This window comes from Oncorhynchus mykiss, chromosome 6 (assembly GCF_057628025.1).
Source record: "Oncorhynchus mykiss isolate SJ-2025 chromosome 6, ASM5762802v1, whole genome shotgun sequence".
Lineage (NCBI taxonomy): Eukaryota > Metazoa > Chordata > Actinopteri > Salmoniformes > Salmonidae > Oncorhynchus > Oncorhynchus mykiss.
The window spans coordinates 60,496,701-60,508,856 of NC_143027.1; the positions used below are offsets into that span (position 1 = coordinate 60,496,701).

The 12,156-nt window shown below is 46.1% G+C and overlaps 1 protein-coding gene across 2 annotated transcripts in view; it reads right to left on the reverse strand.

The window, feature by feature from the left end:
* LOC110526271 (T-cell immunomodulatory protein) overlaps positions 1 to 12,156 on the reverse strand; it is a 111,824-nt gene that overhangs the window by 33,314 nt on the left and 66,354 nt on the right. For both annotated transcript variants that reach the window (XM_021607083.3, XM_090238440.1), the window contains exons 11-12: positions 5,233 to 5,383; positions 3,425 to 3,533 (exon numbers count right to left, since the gene is read on the reverse strand). In XM_021607083.3, the coding sequence (XP_021462758.2) occupies positions 3,425 to 3,533; positions 5,233 to 5,383 (260 nt within the window). The remainder of the gene's footprint in view (positions 1 to 3,424; positions 3,534 to 5,232; positions 5,384 to 12,156) is intronic.

The window sequence follows — 12,156 nt, forward strand, 5'->3', positions numbered from 1 at the left end:
CACACCTCCTCCTCCATGCTTCATGGTGGAAACCACACATGCGGAGATCATCCGTTCACCTACTCTGCGTCTCACAAAGACGTAGCAGTTGGAACCAAAAATCTAATATGGACTCATGAGACCAAAGGACAGATTTCCACCGGTCTAATGTCCATTGCTCGTGTTTCATGGCCCAAGCAAGTCCCTTCTTCTTATTGGTGTCCTTCAGTAGTGGTTTCTTTTGCAGAAATTAGACCATAATACTCTGATTCACGCAGTCTCCTCTGAACAGTTGATTTTGAGATGTGTCGTTTACTTGTACTCTGTGAAACATCTATTTGGGCTGCAATCTGAAGTGCAGTTAACTCTAATGGTCTTATCCTCTGCAGCAGGAGTAACTCTGGGTCTTCCTTTCCTGTGGCGGTCCTCCGAATTGACTGAACTTCATGTCTTAAAGTAATGATGGACTGTCATTTCTCTTTGCTTATTTGAGCTGTTCTTGCCATAATATGGACTTGGTCTTTTACCAAATAATATATAAATATCTTCTGTATACCACCCCTACCATGTCACAACACAACTTATTGGCTCAAACGCATTAAGAAAATAAATAATTTTTTTGGTTACTACATGATTCCATGTGTTATTTCATAGTTTTGATGTCTTCACAATTTTTCTACAATATAGAAAATAGTTTAAAAAAGGAAGAAAAACCCTGGAATGACTAGGTGTTTAAATTTTTGACGGGTACTGTATGTCCATGTCAAGAAAGCTTACCAGCAGCCAGCGGCACTGGTAGCCTACTCACCGGTGCTTTTTCAAAGCCTATGTCAGATACTAGTGTAATTTGCTCAAAATTAGGAGTTGGGAAATGAAGTAGACATTATAAATATGATCCTCTTCTTTACCGTAGGAATAGTAGTTCATTCTGTTGTTGCTAGCGAAATTCATAAAAACATTGAAACTAAATAAAAATAGGGCCTACCGAGTGGTGCAGCGGTCTAAGGCACTGCATCACAGTGCTAGAGGAATCACTACAGACCCAGGTTCGATCCCGAGCTGTATCACAACCAGCCGTGACCAGGAGTCCCATAGGGCTAGTAGTCACAATTGACCCGTCGTCGTCCGGGTTTGGGGAGGGTTTGGCTGGTGCGGCTTTTCTTGGTGGGCCGGGCGCCTGCAGGCTTGACCTCGGTCGTCAGGTGAACTGTGTTTCCTCCGACACATTGGTGCGGCTGGCTTCCGGGTTAAGCGAGCGGGTGTTAAGAAGCGTGGTTTAGCGGGTCATGTTTCGGGAAGACGCATGACCCGACCTTCGCCTGCCGAGCCCTTTGGGGAGTTGCAGCGATGAGACTAGATTGAAATTGGAGAGAAAAAGGGTAAAAAAATGTAAATATATATATATATATATATATATATATATATATACCCTGTTATAGGTAAATAAAAGAGTGCCATTGGTGCAATGGAGACAAAAGCATATCAGTCTGACTCAGCGAGCTACCGAGCGCCGGCACGTTAACCATAATAGCACCGGAGCCTCAGGAACCAGAGGCGGGTGCAGTTTGAAGATGAGTTTAAAAAGATCAATGCTGGGTCTAGGCTGGGCGCTGAATGCAGCAATTAGCTGTGTCTCTGGGTCCCACCGTGGGCCTTTATCTTATAATTTCATCCTGTGAGTGACCCAGACTTAAAGTCAATACCATAGTGAGGCCGCTCGATAAGAGCTCAGGGGATCTGAAGCCGGCGGAAAACAGCTCCTGTCACCACCTGACGTACAACACACCAACAAGGAGAGGAGGGTGGGGTTGCTCGAGTCTGAGCCTTGTCAAAAGTCACCCTATGGACTTGGCAGCAACACCCCATCCATTATTGATTGCATGTTGATAGAACCCCAGAGACTGTTGTCCTTACTGTACTTCCATTAGGGCCAGATGAATCACCTGCTCTTCCTCCATCAATGCCCACCTTCTTCAATGTCCAACACTGACAAGTCAATCAATCCCAACCTCATCTGTTCCCATTCCCTCCCTTTCTAACCCCCTGACACCATCCCTCTGATCACCACAACAACACAGTCAGAGTGTGAGTGAACCCCAGCCCATCTTTTCACTGCACACAGACAGTTTATCTACCTATAATCCTTCCAAACATCTCCCCCATTACTACGTTCACAGGCTTTCTTCCGTCTGAGGGCTGGAAGACGCGGCTCGTGTTTCAAACAGTCACAGGTGAACTGCGAGACAGCAGAGTTTGCTCTGCAAGCCCACCAGTGGGTTATTGTGTGACACCAAAACTGGTTTGTAAAAGGGAGGATGTCCACGCTGCTCCGAGCGCTCTTGCAGATGGGAGGAATATGTTAGAGCAATAGGAGGACAGACTTGGTTTCTCTGGGTTCCCGGCGTGCGCCGTCAGAGGCGCGCGAGCACGCCCTACTCAGTGTGCTACTTGACGCGTACTGTACGCCACAGCAGGAGCAAGAGGGCACAGGCAGCAGTTTACCATTCGTAGTTAATTACCAGAGTGCTTGCTCCATCTCCGGCCACTTGACGACTTCAGCACACTGCTGATCTACCAGTGCTTTACTGAAGAGAAACAACCAACGGCTCAGAAAAGAGAAGAGGACAAATCGTACTGGGGTCAGTCGTGTGAGACGAGGGAGTGTATATGCAAAAGTTGGTGTATGTGGGCAAATATGGCAGTGTCTCAGTATCTGGGCCTGACGTTATAGGCAGAGGAGCAGTCATAGCTCACAAACTAAAGCAGCCCACCAGTGGGGCTGTGAGGGAGAGATGGGACGAGAGAATGAAGGAGAAGGGAATAACTGCTTCTCCTTTAATTAAAACCCAGCAGACAGGATTAAATGGCATGAAAGTAGCTTTTTAGTGGACACTTTCCGTTTTTTAAAAATGTCAGCTTCCCAAATGTCAGCCATCACTGCAGCCACACTGCTACTCTTTCTTTTAGGCTGGGGAGGGGAACCACACAGAGGGATGAGGTAAGGAGTTCAGTTAAAACACCCAAAGGATGCTGGGAGATGCATGCCCTGCAGTCATTCGTGTTTGTATTGATGCGTGTGCAGTTGTCTAACGCAAACTAATAGGGATGTAGCCTGCAGTCATCAGAGCATATACACCGCTGCCGACTCTTGTCTCAGGGAATGAGGATGTGATATCCTGAAAACAGTCCGATATAAAAACCTCATGTGCTCTTCTTCGGCCTAATGCTGAGAGGAGGGCATACGATTATGCGGTGATGAAAAGGGGAGATCTACATGAAAAGTTTTCAAACAGTTCTCAAACAGAACTGGAGAGTCTAAACAGAACTGGAGAGAAACAAAAGGCGTGTCCACAGAAAAGGAATACAAAGCACGCATACAAACGTGGATGTTCACACACACACACACACACACACACACACACGAAGGTGAGAAGTTCCGACTCACCAATCACTTTGACGAAGTACGCGTCGGCTTCAAAGTTGTTCTTCAAAGCGTGGATGATGAAGCCCTCTTTCCCCTCTTCTTTGCTGAGCACGATCATATCCAATATTCCCTGCAAATGAGAAAATGGTAATACACGACGGACAAAAAGGAAATGGAGGCAAAGATTCCTTTGACGGTCTCTTCTGATGTACCACTTCATCCCCGTTATGGACAGAGAACAGATCCTCCATTACAGCAGTTATCTGCACTCCTCTCACACTCTTTGTCAGGGAATTACAGAGAAAATGAGCCAACTCCCAGAGACAGGAGTGGAATATAGATATAGAGATGGATAACTACTCCCTCCACGGAAACGAGGAGATGGGGCATATCGCACTAAAATACATATCATAAATAAATCACACAGCCAAAACAAACACATTGATTATGTAAACTCTAAGCAGGCAAGGCCGTCTTGGATGCGGTAATGAAAGAGAGGGATGCCGGGAGGCAGGCGGTGATGGGTTAAGTCAGAGCGAGACACAGCTCTCAGGGAGAAGGATGGGGAGGGAGGAGTGGAGGAAAACTTTGACTAAATAAGACGTAAGCTGTCCCAGATGGTGAATCTTGGTCAGGATGAAAGCTACGTGTCTGTTTAAAGATTTAAAGAAAACAACCAGATTTGAGATACAGCAGATCCCACTCTCCAAATCTCCTGAAGAGCTGATGGGCCCAACCCGTCTTATCTACACCTCTCGACCGCACACATCTCATCTCAGAGGGGAGCTGTGCTGTGAGCTGATTGGGCTCCTAAGGGGACAATGACCGTGCTCTGTCTGTCAGGCCCTGTCGCTTCACTGTGCCAGGGCTGGGCTGGCATCCTGCGCTAGTTGTGCCCTGCAGTGACAAGCTCATCTTGGCACACCCTTCCGTCGGCCCAGAGTGGGATTAGGAAAGAGAGATGCTGCCGTAATCTGCTGGCCAGCGTGGGAGAGAGCGCCCCATGAGCGCGCCATTTCCAGCCTCATGTAGCTACCGCCGCTGAAGCCTCTCAGGGAGACTGTTGACAAAAGAGGATCCAGAGCCACCCACAAACAGGACAATTAACAAGACTAACCATACTGGAAGACACATTGAAAAGAGCCAATTCTTGCAGACATAATGAAAACACTGCCAATGGATTTCTGTGCCATTTTAAACTTGGAATTTGTGGGGGTTGTCATACAAATTGAAACAAAATCCCACTAAACCCTACTCTGCAATGATATAAATGAGACTACATGACAAACTTGGATGAAGGTCAGGGTGACCTAACCTGACCTATCCACAGCAGTAAACACAGCTTCTGGTGGGATCTAGACTACAAGACAGAGTGAAAAAATGGCAATACTAAAGTCATTGAGAGCGGCCAGTCTGCCAGTCTCCCAGTCACAGCTGGTGTAGTAACAACTCTGCTGCTGGTTAATTGGTTAATGATGAGACGCGAGACCCTGAGGTCACCAGTGGTCTTCCTTTAAATGAGCAGAGCCCTTGCTTGTGTTACAGTGTCAAGGCATAAAGACAGGAGCCTGGGCTAATTAGAGAGAAAGAAAGCGAGAGAGAGAGAGAGAGAGAGAGGATGAGAGGTTGAGAGGAATAGAATGGGATAGGGGGATGTGCTCACATCCTCACAGATGTCAAATAAGGTGGCAGGCGAGAGCGAGAGGGAGAGAGAGAGGGAGAGAGAGAGAGAGATAGGGGGATGTACTCACATCCTCATAGATGTCAAATAAGGTGGCAGGGGGAAGCGAGAGGGAGAGGGAGAGAGAGAGATAGGGGGATGTACTCACATCCTCATAGATGTCGAAGAAGGTTGCAATGGCAGCCCCGGGGATGGCCCCCAGGTCAGACTGGTCCCAGTGGACACGGAACATGCGGCCCACATCCTTACAGCTGGCGTTGTCACACGGAACATTCTCCAGGAGGAAGGCCTGCTGACCACTACAACACAGAGGAGAGAGGGGGAGATGCTGTTAGGGACTGTACAAACACGTCCTGCGTTAATCGATGGATACTGTGTACACACACACACACACACACACAGACAGGAACACAGAAAAGGACGGACAAAACAACAGAGGTAGGTACTTGTCGAAAGATGCTACAACATAATTAAAACATAGCTGAAAATTGACAAGAGCAGGGTTGTCAAACACTCTTTGCCCGCGGGGCTGCATTCGGTCTTCACCGAGGTCTGGAGGGCCACACCGAAAATTGTTATATTTGCGCTACATAAAAATCTGCTAGAAATAGTCCTCTATCCCTCCTTTTGGGAGTTTTGATACTCCCCGGCTGTCTAACTTTCATTTTGATGATCTTTAGCAAGCTAGACACAGTCAAGAAACTGTATAAATGTAGGTCCATTTTCATAACTATACAGTTTCCATTTGGGTTTAGTTATTTTAAAGTATATTGATTTAAAAAATATACATACATATTGTATTTTATTTCTTAATGAAATGTTTTACTCAAACCACCCGCGGACCGAATTGGGCCGTACGTTTGACACCCCTGGACTAGTGAAAGGGAGCAACGATACAACAGAGACCTGTGCAGAAAATACTCAGCTAATAGGCAATTAGTAGCCGTGTCCACAACGGAGAAAGAAACACACGACTTGTTTCAATCCATTTGAATGGGGGGAGGGTTAGAACTCCAGACTGTATTGAACAGGGAAATGGAAAAGTTGGGCTGCAAAGCTTTCATTTCCACTCCATTTTCCAACATTTGTTTGAGGTGTTTTTTTCTTGTCTTTCTTTCTTCCTGTACTCATTTCTGTCGAGACGGTTGCCCGTGTATACGTCTTTAGATCTTATCCTGAGTGTCGAAGCGGAGCAAGTCTAAAAATAGAATCAGCATGAAAATGTTCTCTTTTTCCACCTGTCCTTTCATTCCATTCTCTCTCTCTTTTCTGACTGCAGCCGTCTTGAGCACTGGAGGGAGCGTTGTGGTGGAGAGAACCGGCGGCTATGAGGCTGATAGAAACTCTCACCCTTGAGGACGGCTTGTGTGTGTGTGTGTGTGTGTGTGTGTGTGTGTGTGTGTGAGAGAGAGAGAGACAAGGTATGAGTGAGAATGTGTTTCCATCTTTGTGTGTCGCCGAAAGACTGAGAAATGTCACACTGCAACAAGGTTCCATCGGTATGCTCACCACATCGCCTAGCAAGATGGAGAGAGATAAACAAACTAGGAAATGGAGACAGTCTCCAACTCCAACACACACACAAAAGCATGTCGATGCACATTATGAAGCCAGAGGACAAACTCACACATTCCCTATATTCTCCGTCCCTCTCTTCTCCCACCAGGACACACGTCTGCATATTCATTTTAACAGAACAAAAAAGCCCAGCTTATGTCTAACTGGGAGGACATTTGATACTAAGGTGTTGAAATAACAACCTGCTGTACTTCCAGTACGGAGCCTTCGTCTACCAGGGTTCAATTAAAACTTGATCTGGTGGATAGTGTTCCAGGCGGCTGGATGAAATCACGCGAAGACAATTTGAGGACAGGCATCATGCCGCACTGGCACTTTGTAAGGGATTGGAAGGACAGGTGAAATGACACATGTAGGGAACGTTTGTCTTTGACTTTTCTGGTCATGTTAATACAGACCTTGGCATTTTCCTCTCCTGCCGCATGGCCGGATCCAACACACACCACGAGCCTTTAGTTGTTAGAATAACCATCCAGAACTTTGTATTAACATTAGATGTTTACTAAGGAAGTCTGGGCAACACAAGGCCCTGTCTGGACACAGATTGAAGTCACAAATTGGTCCTAAGTGCCAACCACAATGTGTGGCATGACTAAGTCGAACTAATGCCACTCTGGAGCGCTACCACATGCCCTTATGAATTTGGCACATCAGAGCCTTCATTCAAATGAACAGTTCGATGTACATCTGAATGAACTATGTAGTGTGCAGCTCAACAGAATTTCACACCTGAGACAGGATTAGAAATGTGGTTGAGGCTCTTTTGGCTGTAAAAGCCTAACAAACAAAGGATATTTTTTGTCCTTATTCCAAAATTGGATAGGCAGACAATGGTCTGCAATTCTCCCCTGTGGATGCCAGTCTGAGTGAATGCCCCCAGTGGCCAGCCTCCAGGGGTGGGCACACAGACCTGCAGAGAGGAGTGTTGCAACACACACTCCTGTGGACAAACCTCATTCCACAGCTCACTAAATACACACACAGTGTCTTGTCCATCTACAGGCCTGTTGGAGATAAGGATTCCTTCTAGCTTGAAGTGGTCAACAACATCAAGCCCAAACTAAGTCCTAGAACTGCCTCCTGGGTAAATACAATCACCCCTCTGTCAGAAAGAGATTTCCCTGGAAGGACACTCAATCAGTAATATCTATTCTCAACTGGATGAAAGTACTAATATTCTGTCTTTGATTGGGCGTCCGCCCCATAATCAGCCCCACATCTCAATCGAACTGATGCCTGTGTTTATCGATCTCCTCTGTGCAGCTAACGATTGCCGTAGAACGTGTTGCAACACAAGAGTGATGCTGACATTTAAGACTTTCAGGCTGAACCTTAGAGATAGCACCCATTGTTATTCACCGCTATGGGTGTGTTCTCTCTCTCTCTCTCTGCCTTTTTGTCTTCTGAAAAGCCTGTCTCGCTCAACAGGGGATGTGAGGGCTGTGATGAGCACAAGGTCAGGAGAGGTGCTAGCATCACTGACAAATGGCAATAGTTGAGAGCAGAACACGTGATCACACCCAACGAGTCAGCTCCAAAAGCTCACACACACACACACACACACACACAGAGAGAGAGAGAAGTGCTCACACCAAAGCTCACACAGAGAGAGATAAACAGACAGAGATGCAGTACACACGTCTTGCTCTCCACCAAGTTAAATGATTTACTGCAGCAGAATAATTCAACTGCAGTCACACCTGTACGAGCTCCATCAAATTGAATGTACTTTTCAACCCTCCACAATGACTTACGACGACAGAAATTCAACAGTATTACATACTATAGACCAGGGTTTCCCAAACTCGGTCCTACCCTGGGTGTACAGTGCATTCTGAAAGTTTTATTTCCCTTTTTCCACATTTTGTTACATAACATATTCTTAAAAATACGTAAATCCACAATCAATCCACAATACCCCATAACGACAACGCGAAAACAGGTTAAGATAAAAAATGTAAAACTGAAATACAATATTTAAATAAGTATTCAGACCCTTTGTTATGAGACTTGAAATTGAGTTCAGGTGCATCCTGTTCTCATTACTCATCCTTGAGATGTTTCTACAACTTGGAGGCCACCTGTGGTAAATTCAAATCGATTGGACATGATTTGGAAAGGCACACACCTATCTATATAAAGGTCCCACAGTTAACAGTGCATGTCAGAGCAAAAACCAAGCCATGAGGTCGAAGGAATTGTCCGTAGAGCTCCGAGACAGGATTGTGTCGAGGCACAGATCTGGGGAAGGGTAACAAAACATTTCTGCAGCATTGAAGGTCCCTAAGAATAGTGGCCTCCATCATTCTTAAATGGAAGAAGTTTGGAACCACAAAGACTCTTCCTAGAGCTGGCCGCCCGGTCAAACTGAGCCTTGGTCAGAGGAGGTGAGAAGGGCCTTGGTCAGGGAGGTGACCAAGAACCCAATGGTCACTCTTACGGAGCTCCAGAGTTCCTCTGTGGAGATGGGAGAACCTTCCAGAAGAACAACCATCTCTGCAGCACTCTACCAATCAAGCCTTTACGGTAGAGTGGCCAGATGGAAGTCCTTCCTCAGTAAAAGGCACATGACAGTCCGCTTGGAGTTTGCCAAAAGGTACCTAAAAGGGCTCTCAGACCATGAGAAACAAGATTCTCTGGTCTGATGAAACCAAGGTTGAATTTTTTGTCTTGAATAACAAGCGTCTCGTTTGGAGGAAACTTGCCACCATCCCTACGGTGAAGCATGGTGGTGGCAGCATCATGCTGTGGGGATGTTTTTCAGCTGCAGGGACTGGGTTACTAGTTAAGGTCGAGGGAAAGATGAACGGAGCAAAGTACAGAGAGATCCTTGACAAAAATCTGCTTCAGAGAGATCAGGACCTCAGACTGGGGGAGAGCTTCCCCTTCCAACAGGACAACGAACCTAAGCACACAGCCAAGACAACGCAGGAGTGGCTTTGGTACAAGTCTCTGAATGTCCTTGAGTGGAAAATAGCTGTGCAGCGACGTCCCTGTCCAACCTGACAGAGCTTGAGAGGATCTGCAGAGAAGAATGTGAGAAACTCCCCAAATATAGGTGCCAAGCTTGTAGCGTCATACCCAAGAAGACTCAAGGCAGTAGATCGAATCCCCGAGCTGAAAAGGTAAAAATCTGTTGTTCTGCCCCTGAACAAGGCAGTTAACACTGTTCCTAGGCCGTCATTGTAAATAAGAATTTGTTCTCAACTGACTTGCCAGGTTAAATAAAATAAAATTTAAATGGGGTATTGTGTGTAGATTGATGATGGGGGGGAAAAACGATTCATTCCATTTTAGAATAAGTTTGTAATGTAACAAAATGTGGAAAAAGTCAAAGGTTCTGAATACTTTCCGAATGCACTGTACGTTTTGGTTTTTGCCCTAGCACAACACAGCTGATTCAAATAACCAATGCTTGATGATGAGTTTGTTACTGAATCAGCTGTGTAGTGCTAAAACCAAAACGTGCACCCAGGGTGGGCCCCAGTGTGGGGTTTGGGCGATTCCAAACATCCTTCCTCCCAATGAATCATTTTGTTCTCAGTTTGTTCTGGCAATTTTCACATAGAAACGTCATTGGGAGGAAGGACGTTTGACGTGCTTTTTACATTTGTATCCCAAACCATTTGTGAGAAAAAAAAACATAAAAGCGGCCATTTTAGGTCATTTTTAGACATGTACATGCCTCCTGTAAGACCCTATGATCTGTGAACCGTACATGATACAGACATCTTGGTGACATTGTACTCCTCATAATATGGGGTATGTCTAGATTCTGAAATACACATTTTCACATTAATTTATTCAACATTAAAACGATGAATATTAATATCTCAAAAGTACTTATCCCCAAAAATGTTTTCCGCCTACGCTGGCGTGGAATTGGCCAATCAAGGCAATAACTACCCTCTCAGCAAAGAGCCTACTTCTGCAATGAGACTGACACTGAAGAGTGAAATCGCACAGGACACAACTGGAGACTGTAGACAGACCCTCGGAGTAATAGAAAGCCTGAACATCAAATACCCACTCCCCCACTCAGCACAGCAGTGTTTCACCGAGGGAAGACGCATTTTAGCTGTCATCAGCACCCTGTAGCTGTCATCAGCACCCTGTAGCTGTCATCAGCACCCTGTAGCTGTGGACGCGGAAAGATCCAGACAAATCACTGAAATGCACAGAATCCATATTAAAGACGTCTCAGATCCACTCTCATTAGCAAAAGTAAACAGATAGGCGATAAGGTAACAGGTTTTAGACAGATGTGTAACTCTTCGACTGTGTGTGCATCTATGTGAGCTAAAGGGCTCAGCACTGGGCCTGTTATATCAGACACAGAGCCCCGTCCCCTATAATGCAGGTGTGAGTCCTGACCGGGGACCTGCCAAGCCAAAGCACTCTCAGGCTCCTCACTAATTGGCCACTGTGGACCCTCAGAGGCCAAACTGACAGGGTGCCTGTTGCCTGATCTCACTCTCCTCCTCCTCCTCCTCCTCTTCTCCATCCACCAGCTAGCAAAGCCTGTCGGGAGAGGACACCCATCCCAGGGGCGGGTTTAACAGCCCAAACAGTAGTTCACCCCATCTGAGGAAGAGAACTCACTGGTCATTGAAACTCAGCAAGACCAACTACTTCTGTCAATGAATGTGTGTGTGAGAGAAAGAGGGGGAAACAGAAAGAGAGAGACACAGAGAGAGAGAACAAGAGATATAGGCAGGAGGGTGTAGTTTTAGAGGGAGCTGGGTGATCCATAGAGGCTGAAAATGACAGAAAAAAGCTGTTACACCCTCAGGCACTCACAAAAACGGCTTCTGATAAAGAGGCACTTCTCCGTATTGTAATTATCATGTGTGCCTCTCTCTTGTCCTCCCTACTCCCATCACCCCTGACAAACACTACTGAAACAAAAGCAAAGTGATGAGGAGGCTTCAGTTCCTTCCTGTCTGTCCATCCCTCCCCCTAAGGCTGCTTGAGATAGAGAGAGGGAGAGAGAGACACGAGAGAGAGAGAGAGAGAGAGACACACGAGAGAGAGAGACACGAGAGAGACATGAGAGACACAGATATAATGTCAGTGAGTGAGACAGAGAGGTACAGAGAAGACAAGCCCTTAGAATGACATACTATTCAGTCCTTACCCATTCCACCATAACATATTCAGTGCCCGTCTGCCTAGTGCCGTCTCCTACCCTGGCCAACCTTCAGCCTCCTCCTCCTCCTGGTCCTCTCCCTGCTACTCCCTGAGCACTGTGCCCTCTGATCTCCAGCCTGTGATTATTCATCTAAAAGGACACTGACCCATTTAAATACACCACTAACCACATACAGACTCTTTGTTTGAGAGCATGCCGTTTTCTGAGTATGCCTATATCCTAAAATCTACAGTAAAGGAATAAGATTACAAAACGTGAAAGGGTCATGCTAGTGTTGTTGGGATGAGAGTTGTGCACACACATTCTCTCTCTGACATATGCATCAAAACCACCTTTCAGTCG